The sequence below is a fragment of the Oratosquilla oratoria genome, chromosome 42, assembly GCF_046742065.1.
Source record: "Oratosquilla oratoria isolate Oo_2021 chromosome 42, ASM4674206v1, whole genome shotgun sequence".
NCBI lineage: Eukaryota > Metazoa > Arthropoda > Malacostraca > Stomatopoda > Squillidae > Oratosquilla > Oratosquilla oratoria.
In genome coordinates this window covers 5,376,313-5,402,876 of record NC_134818.1, presented here as the reverse complement: position 1 = coordinate 5,402,876, position 26,564 = coordinate 5,376,313, and the positions used below count along the sequence as shown (strand labels likewise).

At 41.4% G+C, this 26,564-nt stretch overlaps 1 protein-coding gene across 1 annotated transcript in view; it reads left to right on the top strand.

Annotated features, from left to right (window-relative positions):
- LOC143021347 (uncharacterized) overlaps positions 1-26,564 on the top strand; it is a 172,313-nt gene that overhangs the window by 127,706 nt on the left and 18,043 nt on the right. The window contains exons 56-82 of the mRNA XM_076178775.1: positions 131-276; positions 1,394-1,501; positions 1,697-1,828; positions 3,287-3,422; positions 3,640-3,751; positions 4,633-4,754; positions 5,977-6,049; positions 7,097-7,220; positions 8,005-8,195; positions 8,692-8,830; positions 9,457-9,565; positions 10,172-10,267; positions 10,908-11,081; positions 12,859-12,921; positions 13,490-13,688; positions 15,802-16,014; positions 16,630-16,804; positions 18,575-18,673; positions 19,945-20,104; positions 20,522-20,648; positions 20,957-21,135; positions 22,414-22,553; positions 23,245-23,381; positions 24,131-24,284; positions 24,517-24,629; positions 24,731-24,949; positions 25,833-26,013. Coding sequence (XP_076034890.1) covers positions 131-276; positions 1,394-1,501; positions 1,697-1,828; positions 3,287-3,422; positions 3,640-3,751; positions 4,633-4,754; positions 5,977-6,049; positions 7,097-7,220; positions 8,005-8,195; positions 8,692-8,830; positions 9,457-9,565; positions 10,172-10,267; positions 10,908-11,081; positions 12,859-12,921; positions 13,490-13,688; positions 15,802-16,014; positions 16,630-16,804; positions 18,575-18,673; positions 19,945-20,104; positions 20,522-20,648; positions 20,957-21,135; positions 22,414-22,553; positions 23,245-23,381; positions 24,131-24,284; positions 24,517-24,629; positions 24,731-24,949; positions 25,833-26,013 — 3,821 coding nt within the window. The remainder of the gene's footprint in view (positions 1-130; positions 277-1,393; positions 1,502-1,696; positions 1,829-3,286; positions 3,423-3,639; positions 3,752-4,632; positions 4,755-5,976; positions 6,050-7,096; positions 7,221-8,004; positions 8,196-8,691; positions 8,831-9,456; positions 9,566-10,171; positions 10,268-10,907; positions 11,082-12,858; positions 12,922-13,489; positions 13,689-15,801; positions 16,015-16,629; positions 16,805-18,574; positions 18,674-19,944; positions 20,105-20,521; positions 20,649-20,956; positions 21,136-22,413; positions 22,554-23,244; positions 23,382-24,130; positions 24,285-24,516; positions 24,630-24,730; positions 24,950-25,832; positions 26,014-26,564) is intronic.

Below are 26,564 nucleotides of genomic sequence, written 5' to 3'. Positions count from 1 at the left end.
CACTGTGTGTGCATGCATATAATGATATGTATGTATGAATGGCAGGATGGTGAGGTAAATACACAAAAACAATTGGATTTTTACTTGCTGAATAAGACTCCAACATTTAAATTTAATGTCTCTTTTCCAGCTGTATCAGGGGTGTGCAGCTGGTTTTATGACCAGCTAGCACAGGAGCCAGGTGGAAAGGTGATCTACCACTATCTGCGTCCGCTCATCAGGGGGAAACTCTTTTACACTCCCAACAATGTGCTCACCCAACGCATCATAACTCAGGTGAGCAATTTCTCAAAGGATAACTTTGTGTAATACGAAATCCAGTAGTCATGATTTTAATTACACTGGTCAACAAGGAATTTGTCCAAAGAAAAGAGACTTGTTTTTTATGCAATTTTGCTTGCTAAATCCAAAATTATATAAAAAAAAATGGTATCACCAATAGTTTTTATGTTCCAGTTCCTGGTTCATGTTATGTGTGGTTCAGTGCAAAAATTGGCTGCAGTATTGTGGAAACACGTGGTTAAAGGAATACATATTTCCATTTAATCCTTAAGTCTATGTGAGTCAAGACAGGGAGGTAAAACATGGTGTAATGTGATTCAGAGGAAAAAATGAGCAAGGCATTTAATAAATATTTTCTCTCAGGAAAAAAATCATAGTAGAGAGTTGATGGTGGACATATGTCTAGAGAGTTGATGATAGCAAATACAGTGTTTAGGAAGAAAATCAAGCATAAGTACACATGGGAGAGGATGGTGAATAGAAGGGTGATAGATAGGGCTTTAATGGATATGACGGTAATCAGGAGAAGAGTAGGAAGATTTTCGGATGTATACAATCTAAAGGGAGAGAGTGGGGAAATACCAGATAATTTTTTGGTGGAAGGTAAGTTGAGAGTGGAGGATAAATGGAAAAAGAAGAAAAGGACAGAAGGTAGGGAGGTGCTCAGAATAAACTGCTTAAATGAGAAAGAAAAGGAGGAGTACAAAAACAAACTGTGAGAGGAGTGGGAGGGAGTGAAAGATAGAGTAGAATTAGGAGTGGAGGAGGAATGGGGATGGTTCAAGGAGGGAGTCGCAAGGTGTGCAAAGTTGGTGTGTGGAACAAGGAGGATGTGAGGAAATGTCTTGATGATCCATCATCAGGAGGACCCAAGATATGAGAGAGGGAGGGGTGGTGAATGGGAGTGGAGTATTTGGGAAAGAACTGCCACTTGCAGGTGCCCCACATTGGTTGATTCAGGGCAATATTATCATCAAGGATGGAAGTGCTTGTGAACTGTTGGCCACAAAATGGCAGTACAAGTACATTTTTATTTATTTATTTATTTGCAATTCATTGTCTGTCTTTTCACATCCAATAAAGTTATTGTTTTTGTTCTTCCTCCTCATAGGCCAACACAACCTTTGAGACGGTGGCCCGGCTGAGGGGGATTATGGCAGGGGTGCAGCAGATAGGAGTCCAGATGTCTTCATCCAGTCATGAAGTTGATAACCTGGAGGTGAGTCCCACTCAGTGAGATTGAACCCCCATCCCCCTTTTTTTTGAGAGAGAGAGAAAATAAGGACACTCCATCAACCTCATTCAAGGCAAAGCAAAGTAGGATATTTTCTCAACTGTGTGTCTGTGATTTGTATGTTGCATACAGATTTGTTTTGTTTTCAACTGAACTGAAAGCAATGATTATGACCTATAGAAGCTGAGCACAGCTGTCAAGGCACCGTGGGTGGTGGGGTTCCTGAACCAGCTGTCAGATGGTGTGACCCTCCAACAGCTCCATGCCATCACCAACAACTCTGTCCCAGATTTGACTTCACAGTCGGCCAAGGTAAGACCCGGGGGTAGGTAATTGTGACTAATTGTTGCTTCGTGTTTCACAGAGTCGGGGGAACCCACAACCCCATAGTAGCTGGCAAAAGTCTTCTGGCCCACCCCCAGATCCATCTGGGAAGAAGCTTTGGGCTCTTTTCATCAGATGGAAGTTATATGGGGTAGGGAGCAGTCACAGGTTGTTAGCTCACCATGTGTGGAAAAGTTCAAGAAATAAAACTAAATTTTTATAAAGAGATGTCTTTGGCCCAGTCTGGACACAGGGTATAAGCTTCTTGGGGCTGGACACAGAGTATATTAAGCCCCTTGGGGCTGCACACCATGATGGAGGTGAGGGGGTTGGCAGGTTTTGAAAAGTGGCTGCTTTGCCATCAATCTTACGTGGCCATCACACACAGGCATTTGTCATTAGCTCCTGGGGTCCCAGGAGCCTTTCACAGAAGGTAAATTGAGGAATTAGGCTGTACCCCACGGCATAAATTACAATGGTGCAAATGACAGTGATATGATTTAAAATGCCAAAAGTTATGGATAGACGACCGGTAAAAGCCCATAACCCCCATAATCAATATACTTGAAACAAAAAACTTTAAATATACCACATAATGCCTATGTTTATGCCTCTGATACTTTTCTCCCTGACAATATTAAAATCATAATTACCCCAATAGCATATATATATATATATAAATCACTGAATAAATAAATCTGTACACAAATATATAAAATACAGATATATGAATAAAGAAGTAAATGATGAATAAATGAATTAATAAACATTTAAATAGATAAGCAAGTAAATAAATGAACATGTAAATGAAAAGTAAATGTGCAAACAAAACATTAAACAAATAGATAAGGAAAGGAATAATCAAATTAATACAAACATATACCAAGGCTTCTTCCCCCTTACAAGGGAGGTAGCCAAAAAGAAAAAGGCATAAAATCATTCCCACCCATTCCATCCCTAAATACACTCCACTCCCCTCCACCCTCCCTCCCATCTTAGCACCTCCTGGATGACGGGTCATCCCTGCACCTTGTCCACTGCCCTGGGTCAGAAGCAGTGTCACAAGTCACAGCACATCCACAGCAAGGCCGCTTCATTAAATCGGCGACCCCCCCTCTCCGTCCCCCCATGCATAAAAGGAGAAGATGGGGAGAAATCCCTTTGGGCTGTGTCAAATTTTGCTCACACATACTACCTCACCCCCCATCCCCCCACCCATTCCACCTCATGCATCACAACATCATCCATATACAACCATTCTCCATTCACCCCTGTCTTCTGTCCTCTCCCATCCTTCCTCAACAGACATTCCCCTCTTCCCCAAAGCCCCCTTCACCCCATCCATCCATTAGATTGATAGGCTAAAAAAAAAAAAAAAAAGTTGCCCATCAATGTATATCAAGCCAGAAAGCTAGAGGATTTTTAGCAGTGCCACTTGTCCCATAGGACATGGGTGTCTTCCTGGACTTGGCTGTGTCGGTGCTCGACTGCCTCCTGCTGGATCGTTTTGAGGGTACTTCTGATGAGGGGGAGATGCTTGAGATGGTTGAGGATGCTGCACGGAGGAAGGAATTCCTCGCAGGTGAGTTCAAGTCCAAATCAGGATGAATGCACGATAACTACCTATGGTATATATAACACAAAAGACAATAGCCTTTTGGTTACTCATTAACATCACTGAAACATCAAATGTACATTTTTCTTGATTCACATAAGTTTATAAGAGACTAACACTGGTTTCCTCTTCGTTCCCTTCCAATTCCTCCTCCGTCCTCTCCTTTTATTGTCGTCCTCGGCAGGCATCGTCTTCGAGATCAACCAGAAAGGCTCTTTGGCGCTTCCGAAGAATATCTCATACCGCCTTCGGTTTGACTACGACAACTCCCCGAACACTGCCCACCTCCTGCCACTGTGAGTCTTCGTCTCCTTTATAAAGAAGGAAATCATTGTGTGCATGATAACATCACAGCCCGACGGTCTCACTGCCTAATTTCCAATAACTTGGATAATATACTTGATATCCTGCTGTCCGGAAACAGGTATTTGCAGGACCTTACGGAGGTTGAACCAAACTGAAAGATAGACTAGGCTAATGATCTGCTGGGCTGAAAGATCTTCAATTCTGACAGATCAACCTGGTTGATAGAATGACCAATTGGATGGATTAACCAGGTTGACAGATTGACCTGGTTAATAAATTGACTAGGCCAATGGATCTTTCAAGCTGATCGACCAACCTGATGAACAGATCAATCAATCTGACAAATTAAGTTGACATAGCAACCAAATTGACAGATTGTCAAACCTGAGGGATTCAACTTGCCTGATGGATCATTTAGGCTGACAGGTAGACCTGGCTAACAGGTTGACCTGTCATACAGAATTTACAGACTGTCAAGTCAACCTGACTTACAAAAACAGCCAGGCTAGCAGATCAACCAAGTAGACAAATTGACATGGCTGATAGGTCAACCAGGCTTCCGAATTGACCAGCATGAAAAATCAACCAGACTAACCGATTAATCTAGCTGACTGATTGACTAGGCTGATAGAATGATTAGGTTGGTAAATCCAAAATGACGACAGTTCAACTTGCTGACAAATCATCCAAGTTAATGAATCAACAGGCTGACAATGTGACCTAGCTGATCTGGTTATAGAATAGATTAGGCTGACAGATTGATTAGATACCAGGTTGATGGATTGATTAAGTTGACATATGGATAGGCTGAGAAACCCTTAGTGACAGATATCCCTAGCTTAAAGGTCTTTTGTCCTGCCCTGCCCCACAGTTTCTGGCGCCCCGGCCCATACAACAGAGTGGCTCAAAACATGAGGTACCATCGTGGCTTTGTGCAGCTACAGCAACTGTTGGACGATGCCATCATTAAAGAGCAGTTGGTCGAGAGAACAGGTAAGTGACGACTCTCGTCTCTCAACCCCCCTGAGGTGGGGAGCACACATACATGCAGACATAGCTCCCCTTCCCATATAATACAACTAAGTAAATACAACAGTATACGTGCATGCACATGCACGTATCAAGGTTGCCACCCTATGGTGACAACACGGAAAATGAAACTCTTCAACTTAATGTAAAGAAATGTAATTAGATGTAAGTTTAGAAATTATATGAAAATTAATACAAAGTAAATTTAAGTAACATGAAAACAAAGTACCATAACACATGGCAAATGACATGAGTATAGGTTAACACCACATAACTTGATACAGTGTGACAGTTTGCATCCGACCTCTGAAATGAAGTACAAAAATATTCAAGCTTGAAATCTTGTAATGGGATTGAACATAAGACATCATAGTTTACTAAGTACTTCTGAAATCTTAATAAATTCCTAAGCCCCAATAACTAGATTACTCTGCACACACTTATAAAAGCGGCACTACAAACTAAGTCTTAATTAGTTTGGCTCATTGCTATGAGACTGAGGGGAGAGGGTACTAATCTCAATGCAGGCATATAAGAATCTGACAGGTTGGGTAGCCCTGGGGAGGTGCCCAAAGGCAACTCACAGCTCATTGGTTGATACAAGGGGTGCTTGTTCCTCCTAGCATGATGAACCTACATTATAACATGAACTTATTTCCTATTGGGTCTTGGTCTTTGATACTGGGTTACACACTCGCAGCTCATTGGTTAATACAAGGGGGCTGGTTCCTAGCATGATGAACCTACATTATAACACGGGCTTATTTCCTATTGGGTCCTTGATCTGCTTATGCAAGGGATACAAAAAAAATATTCTTACATCACCACCTATTACATAAACTAGACTTAGGTAATAGAGGCATATACGCAGTGGATACTTGAAACACAAATACAGTATTCTTATAAATGAACATAATAGTTTAGAGTAACAGATATAAATGATACAGGCTCATGTAGAAGAAAATGATACCTTATTATGACATAGGATTTAGCCATAATCAACCAAAGTTTCACCCATATTAGTAGAACAAACATATGTAGGATCTGATACACGAGATTTCTGCACAACTAATTAGGTGCATGGGATGTACACATCACAGATTTAACAACACACACACATGTGCAAACAGACACACAGAATCACATCCTGTGAGCTCAGACACTGATTTTTCTCATGTGCCGGCAGGATCTCTGGGCCATACGCCATCGTATGTAGTGGAGACGAAGCAACAGCCATATCCATGTCATGCACAGGACAGGTAATATTTATTGTGTTTGCACAGAATCATTTTAATATGTTTTGTTCTTCATATCACAACTCCCTCTCCATCAATCCTCATCTTATTCCGACACAACATGAACAGCTGTCAATATAAAATGGAAAGATATATATATATATATATATATATATATATATATATATATATATATATATATATATATATATATATATATATATATATATATATATATATATATATATATATATCCAAAACATCTTTTTATTACTTTCAAAATTTTCTGTCATACTCTTACCCCACTTCACATCTGCTCTCCTCTTTGCCTCCTTTACCTTTTGCTTTACTTCTCTTTTCTTTTCTTTGTACCTCTCATATAACTTCCACGTCCTATTTTGTAACCAATCTGTGAAAGCTCGCTTCTTCTCTTCTACAACCTTCTTTGTTTCCTCATCCCACCATTCACTACCCTTCCTTCTATTTCCTCCTGTCCTTTTTGTTCCACACACCATCCTAGCACACTTTGTGACTCCCTCCTTGAACCATCCCCATTCCTCCTCCACATCTAGCTCTACTCTATCCTTCACTCCCTCCCACTCCTCCTTCAGCTTCTTGTACTCCATCTCCTTTTCCTTTTCATTTAAAGAGTTCACTCTAAGCACCTCCCTACCTTTTGTCCCTTTCCTCATCCAGGAGGTGCTAAGATAAGAGGGAGGGTGGAGGGGTGTGGAGTGTATTCAGGGATGGAATGGGTGGGAATGATTTTATGCCTTTTCCTTTTTGGCTACCTCACTTGTAAGGGGGAAAAATCCTTGGTATATGTATGTATGTATATGTATGTATGTATATATACATGTGTGTGTTTGCATGCATCATCATATCCCTGATAAAAAAAAGGAAATCTACCTTTACCCCCACTAGTAGTGACTGTCCCCACTTTTGTTGATGTTTAAAGGTGTAAGTATGATGTACTTTGAAGCTATCATTAATTTGAATAATAACATCTTCATTCACCTCCTCTAAATGATGTTTTGTTTTTCTCTTTCTCATCCATTTCTCCTGACGAAGGTTCCTTGAGGGCCTCAACGACTCGCCAGTACTCGCCACACTTTTCTCCTTCGTAGCCTTCACGGCCTTCATCATGTTCCTCATCAAGGACCGTGTGCAGGAGAAGGAGTCCAAGAACCAGCAGGTAAGATGAAAGCATTTCAGTGTGAATAGAGACGAAGTGAGTGCGTCACGACCAACAGAAATCTAAGGTGGGCATCCAGGCGAAGGTAGGGAAATACGGGTGATCAGTACTATGAGATGAGAGTAGAAGCAAACGGAGGATGTTACAGGTGGACAGAACTCGTAGGTGGCAGCAGTAGATGCGAAGAAAGGCATTACAGGTAGCAGAAGTTACAGTGAATCTGTATTGGTGTAATACCTTGTAGGTATTTTGTTGTTGCATGTAAAGGCTAGGAATGAGAATACTTGTTGTTCCATACTGGGGTATTTACTGGACGTTATTGCACAGTAGTAATTGCATAGTAACATGCAGCCAATGCTTTAGGAACTGTTTTGGGGCGCCCCTACGGACTAGAGTCACATATTATTTGTCTGTTATAGAGCAAAATCTCTACTCCAAGCGGAATGATGATACTACAATTATCCCTATCACTCCTATAAGTATCTTTTTGGCTTCCCCTGTGTCCGTTGTGGTGTGAGGAGGAAAGATACCTGCCGCTGTGAATTCGTGCGAGTTGTAAAAGGCAAAAAACTGGGATGGTGTAATAGGACTAGGGATCTTGCTCTTTGTAAGTTCGTGCACAGGTGTTTGTTCATATATATCTATTTGATTGGTCATTGCTAAGTTCTTTCATGTGCATATACAAAGTTGGATATGGCAGGTGGATGGCATATTGCTTCCTCATGCAACGCAACACGGTTTTCTTGCTTATCCTTGCTTTTAAAGCGGTTTTTCTTTTTTGCAGCTGCAAGAGGTCATGGGTAAGCTGCAGTGGGTGGACCTGTTACTGTGGTCCTGCCTCGCCATTCTGCAGCTGTTCGTGCTGCTGGTACCCATCGCCCTCATCCTCAAGTTCGGAGGGCTTCAACCGCGCTCGGACCTCGGCCTTCTGCTCGCCCTTCTGCTTGCTTACGGAGTCTCCATTATTGCCTTCTGGTGGGTAGTTCTTGTAGTGGATGTAGATGTATATGTGGAATAGCTTAGGTGATATAGCCCAAGCTCAAACAATCCATGAGTTCAAATCTAAATATGATAATTGGAAATCAAAGATATAGGTTGGAACTGTATATGAATTTGAGTTTAGGTATGTTAGAAAATTAGAGAATAGGAGACAGGACTCAACAAGCATTGCCCCTTTCCTGTATACTGCAGTTAGGTGAATACATACCATACATACATACATGCATACCTACACACTCATATATACTCAACTACTGAACTACCTACCCACCCACCTAACCTGTGACATGTGGGTTGTTTGTCTACTTGATGTCTGTGAAAGCTGTCTAATTCTTCTGTCCTTTTACTGTTAAAATTCGGGATGGTAACTTACTACTCTATGTAATATCTGGGCTTATTGTGTTGAGGTGTATGTAATGTATGTCAGCTGGAGTGACGTCATTATCCTTTAACTCTTCCTCCTCTACTGCAGTTATTTGTTGACGTGCCTCATGACCTCCTCTGTGCTGGCCATCTTTGTGGGCATCATGGGAGTGATGGTCTTCAATACGCCCTTCGTCTGTGTGTCGCTCCTGTATAGTACCACATCCTTCGTCGCTTATGTTCTTCTAGTGAGTACTCAACCACTCGTAGCTGTGTGACACAGTGTATATTTTATTTTTTCACAAATAATGTAACTTGGCTATGAAAATGGAGATGGTGGTAGTTTTAGGGTTAGAGTAGTCAGTTTGTATCCACAGATTAAGGGGTTTCATCAGTCTTTTGATAAGTAGGTTTTCACAAAGGCTTATGTGTCACTTTCTATAATTTTCTTGTAGAATGTCTGAGGGCTACATGACGTCGTGTCGACTACAGGGACATTTTTGACAAGTGTGGATAAACTTTGGTTTTTTCAATGTTTACATTAGGTACGGCAAAGGTGAAAATAATTCCTGCAGGTGTGTTAGCAATAATTCAACATAGGAAAGTCATACTAGCAACAAATGGAGGTTATTGGATAGTTAACGTGCCCTTCACATAAATGGTTTTGGCACTGTTATCGCAGTGAGATTAAATGACGAAGAAGGATAATCATCTTGTAGGCATAATGTTCTGGAGATATCACAGTGATGGATAATTCTGTTGGTTCCTGCCACAGATACAAGGTTGAATGGTCTTATGCTTTGCCACTGTAATCCATTGAAACCCATTGTGAAAAGTAACAAAGTGAATTTTCTCTTTTCTATCCATCCTTCAGAGTCTGTTCCCTTCCTCGGCCTTCAGTTTTGGACTTCGGGTTATTTGCCAATATGAAATGCAGGAGATTGGGGCCAAGCCTGACAACTTCTGGAAACCCCCAACAACAGGTAAATGAGAGTTTGCTTCTCATTGGTCTCACAGCTTGAAGAATATCAGTGATAATTTTGTCACAGAGCTGGATGTTGAGGTTCATGGTATCGTAGTAATGAATATTGAGTGTATAGTAGCATGTGGATACTGTCTTAAGGACTTTTTTGGAGTACCCATATAGAATACAACCTCACATCCATTGTCTATGTTAGAGTTAAGAATCTCCATTCAAAAAGAAATGATAATTCTTTTGTACTACTGTTGTCCCTCCTTTGTGCTGTTCCTGTGAACCCATCTTTCACCACTTCTATGATTCTTAACTTTTTTTAATCCTCCTGTGATGGGGGAACAATCTGCCACCAAATTTCCCATGTGTATCGGTAAAGCCAAGAGTGGGATGGAATGCTGGAACTAGGGGGGCCCTGCTGTAGATGTGCTGTGTCTTGCTGTGTTGCATCTGACCATCAGAGATGCCTTGATACACAAGAATCTAAGATAAAAGGGAAACAAATGGAGGGCCTGGGGCCTAATGCCAGCCACATGTAAAATTCCAGTAAATGAAACTCTACTTAATGATTATTGTTATCAATATTATGTTTATCTATTCATTTGTTATTGGACAGAGAACGACATGACCTTGGGTCTGGCAATCGTGATGATGATCATCGATGCCTTCGTCTTTGTCGTCATTGCTGTCATCGTGAGCATTTCGAAAAAATGTAAGTATCCTAGTCAAATATTTGAATAATTATTAATCAAGTGAAAATTCCTGAGTGATGTGGGATCAAGTAACATGAGTACTTCAGCATGGTGATTCACACAAAATACATTTTGGTCTAAGTACATATGATTCTATTGAGCTTAGAGGTTCACTTGAGACAAAGCAATGTTTGCTAGTGAAAAAGTAAAAAATGCTATCAAGTTGTATGTGTTGGTGAAACGATACATTAATGTCTAAACTTTGGTATTAGTTATGCATAAACATTCTTTTTTTCAGACTGCATCCATTTTAGTTTCGTAAAATTTTATATATATATATATATATATATATATATATATATATATATATATATATACAATTATATTTTTTATTTATTTATTTTTTCCTGTTCTTCCAAAAGACGTTTTGTGCTAACTCCTTTCTTAGGATGGATACTTTTATGGACAGGCTTAAGATGCATGGCTATATTCTAAAGTTTCCCAAGTCTTTTTCCATGAAAGTGGGATACAAAAAAATGACCATGCAATTATGTGCATACCTCAAGTATTTGCCAGTGTGGTTATGCGAGTTTGTGCGTGTGTGGAAGTTGACTAGTGTGTCTACTTGTCACTTTCTCAACTCCTGTTCTCCATCTGAAGACCACTGGACACTATGCCCCCGACTGTGGGGCCCATCCCAGATTACATTGCCACTTCGGATCGGTGCCAAACAATCCCGAGGCTCCTGTGCTGGCACTGATAGTGCCTCGGCAATGCCACAGGCCCCACCCACTCCTCGACGCACTGCTGGTTACACCTATAATATTTTCCAGGGTATTACGTTCAACCTTTGTTGCCACGTTCCCAGCCTGTATGCATGGTGAGATGATGTCATACTTCTTGTTATGCACTTTTGGATAATGTCTGGCAATGTTATTGTATACTAACATCTTGCTCATTCCTTTGGTCCCTTACTCTACTCCCACTATCCTCCCAGATAGTCTGCAACATCTGTGGGTCACGTCTCCTACTTTTTGTGCCCTATTGAGATGCTCCATTCCCTTGGATTGGAAGCTTGTTCTGTTACCTGCAATGTGTCCTTGGACTGAAGTGGTTGGAAACCATAACATGAAAAGTATATTTTCTTATAACAACAACTCGCCTGCCACTAACCTGGCTTCTAAGCCTTTTTCTGCACATAGCTTTAAACCATCTAGTAATAGGTTTTACATGTGCTACTAACCTCTTCCTAACAATCTTTACTAAGTTGCCTGTAGCAACACGAGTTGCAGTGTGCCACAATAATAAAGAATGTTGACAGATCCTTCAGTTCATAACGAGGTCGGATAGAAAAGAATTAAATCTTGCTTGGGTGTATATCCTAGTGGATTTTAAAAATTTGAGGATATTACAATCACTTTGGCTGCAAGCTTAGCCCATCCATAGTTGAAATTACTTCTACTTATTTACACACTGAAAATTCGTGGCCATTATTTCAACTCTGGTTATCATCTAATGTGAAAATATTTTCAGTTTTGATGTCTTTTCCTTCGAGAATCATGAGGCTAGTTAAGTCTACTCTGAGACTCCACTTTTCTATTTTTATTTCTAGAAAGAAAGAGTGAGTGTGTGTATGTGTGTGTGAGAGAGGGAGGATGAATAGGCTGAAGTATTTTGAGCAGCTTTTGTATGGTTTGTTTTTTATATTTGGTACAAGTTTTGTGGCTCACTGTTGGACCCTTTCTCATCTGACAGTGTCTTTAAAAAAGATTACAAAGATTACAAAGGAGAGGGGGGTCGCCGATTTAATGAAGCGGCCTTGCTGTGGATGTGCTGTGTCTTGCAACACTGCCTCTGACCCAGGGCAGTGGACAAGGTGCGGGGATGACCCGTCATCCAGGAAGTGCTAAGATAAGAGGGAGGGTGGAGTGTATTTAGGGATGGAATGGGTGGGAATGATTTTATGCCTTTTTCTTTTTGGCTACCTCCCTTGTAAGGGGGAAAAAACACTGGTATATGTATGTACAAAGGAAGATCATACCAACAGATATCTTTAATAAGATATAGGGAGCACAGGAGACCATCATATTCCAAGTATGAAAGAAGTGGTCTTTGCAATTGGTTAATGATAACTGGACTTGTGAAATCAAAACATGGCATTGTTGATCCCAATATCCTATATGCTTTCTCTAAGGCAGAAATACACTGGTTATTATTCCATTTTTTGTTCTTGCCAATAACTACACCAAGATCATTACTATCCTTCACTTTTGTTAGAGGTTTTCCAAATAACTTGTAGTTGTACTTGATATTATTCTTATCTATCTGGACAACTTTACATTTGGGTTAAATTTCATTATCCACTGTTTAGAACATTGGTCTGTCTAGGTCTCTGAATATCATGTTGATTCGAGTGATCACCTTCTATTCCACACAGTGCTTAGTATTACGAGCAGATTTTGAGAAACGCCTCCACAAGGAAAGGGTTGATACTTTAACAGTGAGAGGAGTTTCTTACAGATGAATAAGCTTTCTCATTACTACTATGTAAAGAGTTCAAATAGCATGTCCTACTAACTGTTCACTAACAGGCTTGCGATCTAATCCACAGTGTGCTGTAAGTCGAACCCAAGCAACATTGCTCAAGTATCACCGATGGACGAGAAGTCGAAAGGCAAGATGGAACTGCCACACTCGGCTATATTCAGAAAAAAAAAGTCTCATGATGTCATATCACAGTGGTCTTATTGCCCTATTTATGATGCTTGTAGATGTATTCATGCTTTTTGTTGCTTAGAAATTCATTTTGTCAAAGCCTAATCATATCTCCACATTTGTTGAAATTGTTCTCAGAGTCAATATGACACATTTTGGCTTTCATGCACTCTGTGATATTGCACCCAGAAATTGTGATATGACGTCATTCATAAGCCCCACCTCCATGCATGTGTGGATAGGTTTCATGTAATTGTAGTCTTTAACCCAGCACAAATTCATCAGAGAACAACACTTGTAATAGCCACTAAAATAATGATGATAATGGTGTGATAGAAACTAGGAAAATTATAGAAATAAAATAAAATTAAATAGAATAGAATAAAGTAAAATAATCATATACATATGTATATAATGTCCATACATATTCTTTCTCCTCTTCCTCCTTTTTTCTCCACCTCTTACTATTTCCTTCCTGGATCACCCCCACCCCCTTCCCTCCCTCTCCTTCTCCTCTGCCTCTGCAGACGACCGTGTCCACTTAGGGGATCTGGACCCTGGCCTTCGTCAGAGCCTCAAGAAGGGCCTCTCCATTGTGGGGCTTCGGAAGATCTACCAGAGCCGGGAAGGCTCCACGGTGGCAGTCGACAACCTCAGCCTGGAGCTGTACGAAGGCCAGATCCTGGCACTCCTGGGCCACAACGGTGCTGGCAAGACCACCATCATGTAAGAGTGCCGTATCTGAGGGCAAGAGTGCCTCTCCTAAGATTTTAATTACTTTGTTTTGGTGATAATTTATATATTAAAATGCATTATGGTAATCATTTTAGAGGTTATGTAATTTGAGTTGCCTTATCAGTGTTGTTAGATATTCTGAACAATACTGTACATAAGTTAAGGAAAAGCTTAGCACTTCGACAATGGACTGGGATTGATTGCGCGATCTTTTGATTTCAAAAGTCCATCACTCATTAACTTTTTTTTTTTTTTTTTTTTTTTTTTTTTTTTTTTTTTTTTTTTGGCATCCGACCTAGATACGGATCAAAAGGGAAAAGAAAAAAGAAACTAATAGAATGGTTAGAATAATGACTCAATTACGGAAGGCTATCAGACCTTGCCCAACACGACTTCACCATGCTCAAAATTCATGTTAACATGAGTAGATTTGCTGAACATGACCATGATTTACGATAGCGTGATTTGAATAACCCGCTGGGCCATGTTGTGCACCAGTGTCTGGAGAGTGTCTGGGAGCCTAACCTATTTTTTCCTGATAAGTCCTGTTATTTGCCCAACACTAATTTTGCCCTGCACGACAGGCAAAGGAACCTAACACTCATGTTGAGTGAGGTCTGACTGTAGTTATAAATATTGTCTCAAGCATCATTCATTAGAAACCCACAGCCCCACAATGCTGGTAGTGGCCCCTGGGCCATCCCGTAAACTTCTGTGGGAAGAGTGTCTGTTTCTATGCTACTGACTATATGGAGAGAGACGGAGTAGCCACCAGTTACCAGCCATTCTTATGTGAAAATACGGGGTAAGAAGTTGAGACAGATCTTGGCATTAGTCCTGAAACTGAGTGCCAACCCATCAGGGCTGCACCTCCAGATGGAGGGGAGGATGTTAACAAGTTTTGAAGAGGAGCGAATGGGAGATGATTCTCTCTGATGTCCATCTTTTGGGATCACCTCGAGCAGTTACCCATCACTGGTCCCTGCATATGAAGATTATTGTGAGGAATGGCAGTAGCCTCATGTTGTGCGCCAGATATCAGGGACGGCGGTGGCCCTAGGTTGGGTGCCAGATATCAGGAAGTGGGGCAGGGATCCCATGTTGGGTGTCAGATATCAGAAAGTGGGGCAGGGCCTAGCTGGAAAGCAAACACTGGAAGGGATGAAAAGGTTTTCATTTCCTGGTGAGAGCATAGTTCAATAAGCGAGTTCTCATTTGTAAGTGTGCAACCCATGGGACCACTGCTTGAATGTAGTGATTCACCAGGGGTTGGATGCCAAGAAGATTCTGTGGTGGGGAATGACTGGTAGCTTCAGTTGCAGATAAGATTGTTGGGAGTGATGTCCATGAGTTGGCAGCAGGAGAAGGTGGAGAGAGGTTCCAGGCGATGAGTACAGCTCTGGGGAGATGGCAAGAGAGAGACAGCTTCTGGGAGAGGTGGAGATGCTCTTCGTTTGGGCTCTGGGGTGGTCAGTTGGGTTATAAGGCATTCACTGCTTCTGACGGGTTCTGCCAGCCCTTATACATTTACAAGCGAGGTTCAAGACTGCCTGGTCAGGTCACATCCTGTGCGCTCATTGGCCCGATGGTGGCTCCCCTCTTTAGGGTGTGCAAGCTCGCTCATCCCAGCTGAACTCCCTTTGTGCACATCGATTGGCTGCTGTTGTTGCATTCTGAATCATACCTCACATTCATTTCCTTTTGGCACGCAAACTTGCTTGTCCTAGCCAAGCTTGCGTTGTGTGCACTGATTGGCTGCCATTGTTGTGCTCAGAACTGTTGTGAACCAAAGTGAGGTTGCCCGAGATGACAACTGCCTAACAATTATATATCTATTTAAGTATATATCTATGTATGCACTTTTGTATACCTATAGGTATGTGTGTGTGTATATATATATATATATATATATATATATATATATATATATATATATATATATATATATATATATATATATATATATATAATATAATATATATATATATATATATATATATATATATATATATATATATATATATATATATATGTATGTATGCTTGTGTGCATACAAATACCTACATACAAGGATAAACTTTAAATCATTCATAACCTTCAACAGCTCCATGCTGACGGGAGAGAGGCGGCCGACTGCTGGCCATGTCGAGATCTACGGTCACGATATAGCCCGTCACTGGAACCGGGCACGTCGGTTCATTGGACTTTGTCCTCAGGAAGCTGTTACTTTCCTTCTCTTAACGGTCAAGGAGACCATCGAGTACTACGTACGCATGAAGGGCATCAGGAAATCCCAAGTGGCCGCTGAAGTGGACAAGTAAGGAGAGTGGAGAAGGGGAGTTGGAGAGAAGGGAAGGATGGGGAAGGGAAGGGAGCAGAATGGAAGGGAAGAGAGGAGTGAGGGAAGAAGAGAGGGAGGGGAAGAGAAGATTGAAAGAGGAGGGAGTAGGAGAGTGGAAGAGAGGATGGGGGGTTAGGTTGGAGAAGAGAAGGATGAAAAGAGTAAGGGTGGTTAGATTGGTGGGTGTGAAGAAATAAGGCTGGAGAATGGGATAATATGGAGGAAAGGTCCCAGTAGAGAGGTAGACAGGGAGAAAGAATGGAAAGGAAAAGGGAGTAGGAAGGAAAGGGGTGAGAGTAGAGGAAAAAGAGGGGAAGATTGGCGAGATTAAGTTAAAAAAAGGGGGGATGAAAGGAAAATATAAAAGAGAGAAGGGAGATATATTTATATTGCTATTGCTATGATTCATAGAAATTAGTATTCACATTATCATCACCTATAGTTTGGTTACAATTACAGTTAGTATTATTGCCATCATTATTATTGATTATTAGTTTCCTTTGATTATCATTATTGCCAGTATTGTAGTTATTTATTTGCCTGTCCTACCTTTCATTTCTTTGTTTCTTTCAAAAATTCCTCCTGCCACAGGACACTGGTGGAGATGGGTCTCTATCGGGACCGGCAGATGTTGGCCCATCAGCTCTCGGGAGGCCTCGTGCGCAGGCTCTGCCTTGCCATTGCCTTCTGTGGAAATTCCAAAATGGTAATTCTAGACGAGCCCACTTCCGGCGTGGACCCTGCCGCCAGGTCCGCTATCTGGGAGGTAAGCAGGAGATCCCAAACTTGTGGGGAGGAATGGAGGGAGGGATGAGGATGGAGAACAGGATGGGGAAAGAAAAAAAGTATGGAATGGAAGCTGGAGGAGGACAGGGAAAGGAAGAGTGGTTTTAAATTTTAGGAGATATTTGCTTGCCTGGGAAGTCGAGCACATTGGAGAATCATACGACTTTAGTCATAGGTAAGAGCCTCCTGGCATGAGCTGCTCCTTACTTTTTTCCAACCAAGTAAAACACTCGACGAATCATTCAGTCACTCAGTCATTCAATCAATCAATCAGTCATTTCAGGTGCACTGATGAACAAAAATCTTTCTCATGCCATTCCATAACTTGTATAACAGTGCTAACCTGGGCCACATCATTCCTGCAAAATTCTCTATTACATCTCTCTACCGTCTGGTGTCTCTCTCTTGCATACTTTCCATCTTGCAGCATCCCCTTAGTAACACACTTGCTTCCTCACCCATCATTCATTCATACTATCTTACCTGACCTATTCCACATCCTCTCTTTTACCGCCTTCACAATATCTTTCACTTCAGTCTGCTTTTGCACCTGCCCTCTTTCTGTCTCTCGGCATTTTTCCCACTTTTGATCTGTGCACTCTTTAGCTTTCTCTCCCTCACCTTCATCAATTTCAGTCTCGCATCTTTATACAATGATACATTGTATTGTAAATTTTGTATTGCAAACATAAAGGTAAAGAGCCTCTCAAGATTTTCTTGTGTTTACTAAACATTTTCCAATAAATTTTTATACATCTTTTTATTTCATTATCATGATCTTTAGTCACTTTTAGTGTCTGGCCTAAAAAGTTATAATCTTCCCTTTCTTTACCATTGATTATAATCTGTTTACTTTGAACTTTTGTGTTTAACATTACTTTGGTCTTACCCTTATTCATCTACTTAGTTTGAGACTTTCCTTGTTCAGATCACTCAGTATATCTTGCAAGTCTTGCATTGTTTCTGAAACAAGTTGAGAATGTTGATGGGTATTGAAGATGGGCAACAGAAAGTTGTTTTTTCCGAAACCCATTTCACAGAATCATAACTTATGGACATATATTTTTGGTCCCAGTAGACTCAGAGGTGACTTGATACAGGTCTTTAAGATTTTAAAGGGAATTGACAACATCAAAAGTGACCAAATGTTCACATTGAATGAGAATCAGACAAGAAACAATGGTCTCAAACTGTCTGGAAATAGATTCAATTTGGAAGTAGGTAGAAACAACTTTGCCAACCGTGTAGTTAATGAATGGAATAAACTTCCTGCACAGGTAGTGCAATGTAGTTCAGTTCGAAGCTTTAAGAATCATTTAGATAAATACCTAAGTAAGATGCTGTAATTATTATAATTTATGTTATATTATTTGTTTTTGTTTTGTTATAATTTGTCTGTCTGATTTTCATTTATTATTAGTTATATGTCAATTTATTATCATTTACTATTTACCTGTTTGTTTGTTATTCAACTATACCAATGCATTTATTTATTTATTTTAATTGTTATTTACATTGTTATAGTTTTAATTTATTATTAATATGATTTTTTTTTTTTTTTTTTTTTTTTTTTTTTCATCCGACCTAGATATGGATCAAAAGGTCTCCTGTCGGCATGCTTTGCCTTTGCCTTTGTAATATATTCAACCTAAACTGAATAAGACAGTGTGATGCTTGTCAGAATAAAATCAGGAAATGGGGTACAGAAAAAAAAGTACCATAAAACTCATGAAAAACGTTTATTGGTCAGGTCATTAGCAGCCACCGTGGAGGACGAACTATACTTCTGACGACACACCACCTGGACGAGGCCGAGACCCTGGCCGACCGTGTGGCCATCCTCCACCAGGTGAGTGGGCTTCTCTGGGCAAGAGCTTCAGCCCACCGAGTCACACTTTTCTTCCTGAGGCAGGCAATGAGAAAAAAGTGTCCATGTCATAAGAGGAAAGGGACCTCTTTCAGAGAAGAACACTATACTAGATGTCCTTTCCTCTCAGGGAAAATGGCCTCCTCCTGATGTATTTCTTGTGCCAAGGGATTTGTACTTGTGAGAGAAATGGACTAAAAAAAAAAAAAAACCTCTTTTCCTCCAGAGTTCTCCTTCAGGCATTTGCTTTTTATTCAAATGCTCCTTTCCTCTACAGATAAGGAGACACTACTATCACTACTTGAATTTGAAGAATAAAACATACATACATAACATACCTTGTTGTGGGACGATGGTGAAAAAGACAAATTCTGTCTTTCACACAATTCATTGGCCCAGAATCTCCCAACGACTGTAGTCATCAAATATATATATATAATATACACATACACACACATATATACATTATATATATATATATATATATATACACTTTATCTTTAATTCAACATAGTTTTCCAATAATTCAGCTATCAGATATTGTCTACTTGAAGTCTCTGTTATGTTTAGAGGAAGGTGACATGACAGCTATTGATCAACTATGTTGTTTTTGTTCCCTAGACTGTCTGGCCAAGCTGTATGGATTTGGATTGACTGGGTATCAGAGGTGTTGTCTGTGGTAGGGAGGAGGGTTTTGATGGTGGTGGCACTTGTGTCCACGAAGCAGTTAGACTCTTGGATCAGGGTGACGATTGCACCACTGTTTCCATCAGTCCAATTGTCTGATGATAGTGAAATTATAGAATGTGGCTGTTTTTTTTGGGGGGAGCATCATAGTTTTGTTTCTTGTATGATGGCAACATTTATGTTGTGTTGTTTGAGTTGATGTTTTCATCTTCTTCTTCTTCCTCTTCTTCTATCATTGTTGTAAGATGTTCATGTTGTGTGTTCTGTACATGTTGGGGTTGGGGTACTGGTGGGGGAGGAGGGCATGGGGGAAAGGGGATGGCAAGGGTAGGTCTGTGTGTGGCATCATCTTTGTCATGGGACTGGGTCGGGGGCCAAACAGCCACAGCACTTACCTACCACCGGCTCTTATGCAGGTGGTGATCCCTGGGAGCAGCTTCGGTTACCTGGACAAGGACCAAATATGTTGTTGTTACTTCTACTACTACTAATGTTGTCCCAACTATTAATTTGGTGCCACACTATGGTGTTCCTCAAAGACTGATCTTTCTCCTTTGGTCTTCAAGGGCAAACTGATCTGTGTTGGGTCGCCCTTGGCTCTCAAGTCAGAGTATGGGTCAGGTTACAATGCCACCTTCAGTACTCGCCCTTCATCCGATGGGCAGATTGAGGACGGACTTGAGAAGACTTTTGGGGCAGCAACTCCGACCAAAGTCGCTCCACCAGGTACGTTGGAGTGGGGTGGTTGGTGGTGATGAGGGATGGGGGTGGGGTGGGTGGTTGCTGGACTGAATCATTAAATTGAATTTGGGTTGGGAATTTTATTGTAATTAGAGGTTGAATTTTGATTTAATTTCTAATTGGTACTTAAATCTGAATTTTTTAAAATAATGTAGATATGAAACAAATCATTTTAATCTAGAATGAAAGTTATATTAGAATATGTATTAGAACTTTATTAGAAGTTGTAAAACATAGTGAAAGCATTTAGTTTATTGAGATACTCAAGTTGTGTTTAATCTTTTCTCTATGGAAGGGGTTTCCCCAAAATGAATAAAGTTAACTTCCGAGGGGCAGCTAAAGTAAATGACTTAAGTCATAAGGGTTAGTGGGTTAATCTGTGACTTCCTGGCTTCTACGCAGAGCCAAAGAAGGAAGAGCTCTGGGAACTCCTGAAGGAGTACGCCCCCAACGTGAGACTTCTGCAGGATATCAACGGTGAAGTCACCTACGCCCTTCCCCTTCAGGATCTGGTGGGGACCAGGAACAGGTAAGACAATTGGAGGGGATGACTAGATTTGCCCTTGACCCTTTGGACATGGGAGATTTCCTTCAGTTGTTGTATTTCTGATGCTATATATGTATATCTTTTCTATATAACCTTTTCCTACCTGTGATTCCTTTAGGTCAGGTTTTCATAAAATCGCACAGACCTAAGAGGGCTCTTCTTTCCTCCTTAACTCTTTTCCTGTTCCCCCCCTTCTCTCCCTGTTTCCCCCTCTTCTCCACCTTTTCTCTCTATCTCCCTCTACCATATATTTTCCTCCTTTTATCAAGCCCTATTTTCTTTTCCTTCAGGTTGCCAGAGTTGATGGGTAAAATTGAGGAGAATTTCTCGAGTCTGGGATTTAATTCTTTTGAGATCCGGCCCACGAGCCTTGAAGATGTTGTCCTTGCTCTCAGTGCCGTTTATGACCTTGACAGCTCCATTGCCAAAAACTCCAGTTGCAGTATAGCAAATGCCATCAAAGATGAACGTAAGACTCAAGGATTGCCTTGGTCTCTGCTAAGAATAACATATCTCTCTCTCTCTCTCGCTTTCTCTCTCTTTCGATTTGTCTTGCAAGCATGCCAATCTGTTAGTAACTTATATTCTTTTTTTTTGTTCTGGCTAGTGTTAGATGATTTTATTCAGCCTGGGACATGTGAATCACTTTTAAGGAAACATGCAATATGATATGGCATCATTCTTGTGAATGAAAGTACTATCATTATACATACATACATATACCAAGGCTTTTTCCTCCTTTCAAGGGAGGTAGCCAAAAAGAAAAAGGCACAAAATCAATCCCACCCATTCCATCCCTAAATACACTCCACTCCCCTCCACCCTCCCTCTTATCTTAGCACCTCCTGGATGACAGGTCATCCCTGCACCTTGTCCACTGCCCTGGGTCAGAAGCAGTGTCACAAGTCACAGCAAGGCTGTTTATTAAATCGGCGACTCCCCCTCTCGGTCCCCCCATGCATAAAAGGAGAAGACGGGGAGAAATCCCTTTGGGCTGCGTCAAATTTTGCTCACACATACTACCTCACCCCCCATCCCTCCACCCATTCCATCTCATACATCACAACATCATCCATATACAACCATTCTCCATTCACCTCTGTCTTCTGTCCTCTCCTGTCCTTCCTCAACAGACATTCCCCTCTTCCCCAAAGCCCCCTTCACCCCATCCATCCATCTCATCCTAGGACATCCCCTCATGTTCACTCCCTCCACATCTGCCTTCCATACCTCTTTTACTAGTCTTTCTTCACTCATTCTTTCCATGTGTCCAAGCCATCCTAATACTCTTTCATCAACCCTATCTCCCAACTCCCTTTCCACCCCTGTTCTTCTCCTCACCTCCTCATTTCTCACTCTATCTAGCCTAGTAATCCCCATCATACTTCTCAGACACCTCATCTCAAACACATTGAAGTTCCTTCTCTCTTCCTCTCTTATGTTCCATGTTTCTGCCCTATACAGTGCTGTTGGCACAATTACTCCTTCATACAGTCTCCTCTTAGCATCCATTCCCAAATGTCTATTCCTCATTACACTTTTTAATCCACCAAGGCATTTACTCGCTTCTCTCAATCTACATTCTACTATAATATAATTTCCACAGAATTAGGGAGATGATGTCATAGACATATTATCTTTCTTATCAATCTCTTAGAGCCTAAAGGTGTATTATGGCAGCCCTAGATCACTTAATGGAAGGCAAAGAAAGCAATGTTATCCAAAATAACTCTCTTTCCTTCCCCAGAGGAGGAGGATCTTAAGACGAACTACAGCTTCCGAGTGGAAGCACCGGTGGAGGGCCTCACCCTTGTGGCAAGGCGGCTTGGGGCACTCCTACTGAAGAGGTTCCTTCATCACTACAGGGATTGGCGGTTCTATGTTCAGGTGGGTGTTTTTTCTCTGGCATTGGCAGCCTGCCCATAGAATGGCCCTGCATACATACACACAACCACAGGAGAAAGAAAGGATCTGAGCTTCACTCCAAGATGATAGGTTTTTTGACCTTCATGGGAAGCCTTCACCATTTGTAAATAGAGAAGTTGGGATAACTCATGACAGATGTCACTTTGATCATGCAAGATCTCTCCTCATAAAAGTTGGAGATTGATATAATTGATTGATAATATATCGATTTTGTTTATTCTGAAAGTTTTCTCATGAAAATAAAACCAGACTTCAAAAAGATAGTCGAAGAATTACATTTATGAGGTAGCAAAAAACAAAGGCATAAAATCCACTCCCACCCATTCCATCCCCACATACTCCACTCCCATTCACCCTCCTCCGTCCCTCTTATCTTAGTTCCTGGATGACAGGTCATCCCTGCATCTCACCCACTGTCCTGGGTTAGAAGCAGTGTTGCAAGACACAGCACATGCACAGCAAGGCCGCTTCATTAAAATGGCAACACAGCACATGCACAGCAAGGCTGCTTCATTAAAATGGCAACACATCACATGCACAGCAAGGCCACTTCATTAAATTGGCAACTCCCCCCCCCCCATGCTGAAATGGAGATGGGGAGAAATCCCTTTGGGCTACATCAATTTATCTATCAACGAACTCTTTGTTACAGATGATTGTGTTGCCCCTCATCTTCATTATCCTGGCCATGATTGGGAGCTGTTTCCGACCCAACCACCAAGACCCAGTGGCCCTTGAACTCTCGACCGACCACTACACCACCTCTCATACCTCCTCCTCCTTCATCAGGTGAGCCACAAATTTGGGTTGCCTCTACATCCATTTGTCTCCCCTGCCTCATGATACAGTTGTTGCAGTCCCTAGACTCCTCAGTGAGTTACAGGAGACATCCAGTGTCCCACTTTGAGACCGTGTCTACAGGGTAGGTGGTAAACAAATTGAATCTGCACTTAAATGCTACAGTGGGCACAAAGATTGTATACACATTTACTCTTGTAAAATTAATTTGGAAAAAATCTAAAAATGTAGCCTAAAATTGCCAATATATTATCATCTAATGGTAATGCAAGGTAAGTGGATGAGATCAAGGAGTGAGCACACTTGTCTAAGACCCTTCAATGTACTCTGCACATGCCACTTGCCTCAAACTTAGGGTGTGAGCACAGAGTGATTTTTGCGTGCAAGCAACCAGTGCCAACTAGCGCTGACCTGCACCAAGAATTGCACTATGTAAACAAGTTTAAGTGTAGACAGGAGAAGCAGGTTCCACCATGCCAATGCTGCCAGGCAGCTTCAATCCGCTTTCCTGATTCTCCCAGATCATTCTTGCCTGCTCAACTCGCACTAGTGGATGTCTGGCAAGATGGACATAGAATTACTTATTAGTAAAGTATGATATTTTGACATAGCCTGAAGGAATCCTTCTCTTTTTCTGCATGAGGAGACAGAGAGAGAGGGGGGAGTTGCTGTATGTGTGTGAAAGAGAGAGAGTGGGTGACCCATATTGCGACCAGTGTTATATTTTTGTTGTCTTTCAGGAACCTCGACATAGATGAGTTCGGTGACCTGGAAAAGAACCTGGTGAAGGTGTGCTTGGGTTCCAAGGATGACCTCAGCTTAAAGACGTGCCCCTCCCAAGTATCAGCCACCACCCCCAAGTATCAACGCTGCTCGGGCTTCATCAATGCTTCGGTAGGAAGATGTATCTTTAAAAACCCCTACAGCACAGTGATGCATTCTCTTAATATTGTTCTTGCTAATGCTTGACAATTTCATTTCCCTGGGGGGGGGATTGTGATATCCCATGAGCTGAAGATATCTTAAGAATTCTGTTATGGTAAGTGCCGGGCAATTTCATAACAAAACTGAGGATTTTTAGCCAACCCCTTTTGTATTTTCATCTGAGGTGTTCTCCCTCCTGCAGAAGGTGGAGTCAGAATGTTGGTGCGGGAGAGGGAGTTGTGTCCTGGACGCATCGACACAACCGAGTCTCGACAAGTTCCTAGTGGCCACACGACGAAATCACATACAGAATAGGTGAGTACTTATCTACTATCACCTCACCTTCTATACCTTCTTCTTCCTCATTCTTTTTCTCTTCATTTCCCTCCTCCCTTCATCTTGTTTTCGTCTTCCAGGTTCATCGGGTACACGCTGGGAGCTCAAGATGACTCTTCCAACTCATCCTCAAGGGTTATTGTCTGGTATGACAACTCTGGCCTGCATGCCCTCCCAGTTGCCCTCAATGCCCTCAGCAACGCCCAACTCCGGATGCTCCTTAACGATGAGGATCTTGCCATCCGGGCGACCAACCACCCTGTCAGGATCTCTGGATTTCGCCTGGAGGACATCACTGTGTGAGTGTCTGGCATCAGCTTTAGTTGGCTTAACCCTTCCACAACCATGGCGATGAATTTACCTAGTTGTACCTAGTTGTATTTACCTACTTGTATCTTACAGGAAGGGGGAGCTCAGCTTGTGGTGTCCCGTCTTTGTATCTCTCCATATCCAGTTTGCTCTTTAAATTCTTGTATTGTTTTTGCACACACTGTTTTTTGTCTAATGTGTTCCTTAGACGAATGAAATTGTCTGGCAGGTGTGGGAATGAAAGGAAAAGTGCCAGTAGTGCCAATAAGAGTCCCTGGGTCCACCCACAGATCCCATTTGGAAGAATCATTGTAATGTTGTCTATGTTATATTAGTGTAGGACTGTTTTCATGACACTGGGTTTATAGTTGTAAGTGCTAGTGATGTGGAAATGTGGAGGAAAAAGTCAGAATTGATTATGTTGGGCCTAGTCCAGACAGAATGTCATCCCCTTGGGGCCTCACCTCCAGATGGAGGTGAAGGTGTTGAAGACTGGCGGCAGAGAGACCATTCTTTCTGTTGTCTGTTTTGCACCATCACCATGTACAGATGCACATCATTTGTCCCTGTGTTTATATACCCAGTTGCATTTACCTAATTGCAGTATACAGGAAAGGAGCACTACTCATTTGTTCTCATTTCCTATTCTCTAATTTTCTAACATACCTAGAAAGTGTTAATGTTTGTGTGATATACAACAACTTCAAGTTCAGACTTGATGATCCACTGCAGGAGTGGCCTATTCCCTGGGTAATGATACAGCCTTTGGACCTCACCACAGTGGTTTGATACATACAAGAGTATACAAAAGTATTGCACTCAAGTCACCATTGACTGACATCCTCATCCATGTGTGCTGTTCTTCCCATGCAGACAACAGCATGTAGCAGACCTAGGTATCGGCCTTCTCCTGATGGTAGCATTGACAACAGTCTGCTGCTGCACCGTTGCCTACCCGGTGGCCGAGCGCTCCACGGGCGAACGTCGGGTTCTTTATGTGTCTGGCATCTCAAGGTCCATCTACTGGGTGTCTGCCTACATCTGGGATTCAGGCGTGAGTACACAGGTTTTCACAAAGAAGGGGGGCTTTTGAAATGCATCTATACACTCATATACATACATACTTATATGCTAACGAGAGTTGTTGATGATTACAACAGAAAATAGAATGAGAATGATAATGACAAATTAAGAAACGCATATGAAATTAATGAATACACACAAGTAAAACATGAAAAGGAAGAAGATAAAATAGGAAATGGTAATAACATAATGAAAGGAATAGTTCAGCATCTAGACAGAGTCGAGTTGTCAGGGTTCCATCCCTGGAGAGCAAATGTTGCTGCAGATTCTGTCCATTCAAGATCATCCGTACTTTAGTTGGTGTTATAGTTAGCTATGTGAAGTGGCTCAATGACCATTGACTAAAGCAGTGGCTCCCACCCAATTTGGCATACGTCTCTCTGTCAATGTGAATCATTGGTGTTTATTTCCTAGTGGTGCTTAATGTACACTTTGTATTTTGCTTTAGTAAACCACATCAACACAGGAAAACATTTCCCAAATTGGATGGGAGTGACTGTTTCAGTCAAAGGTTTAAATAAA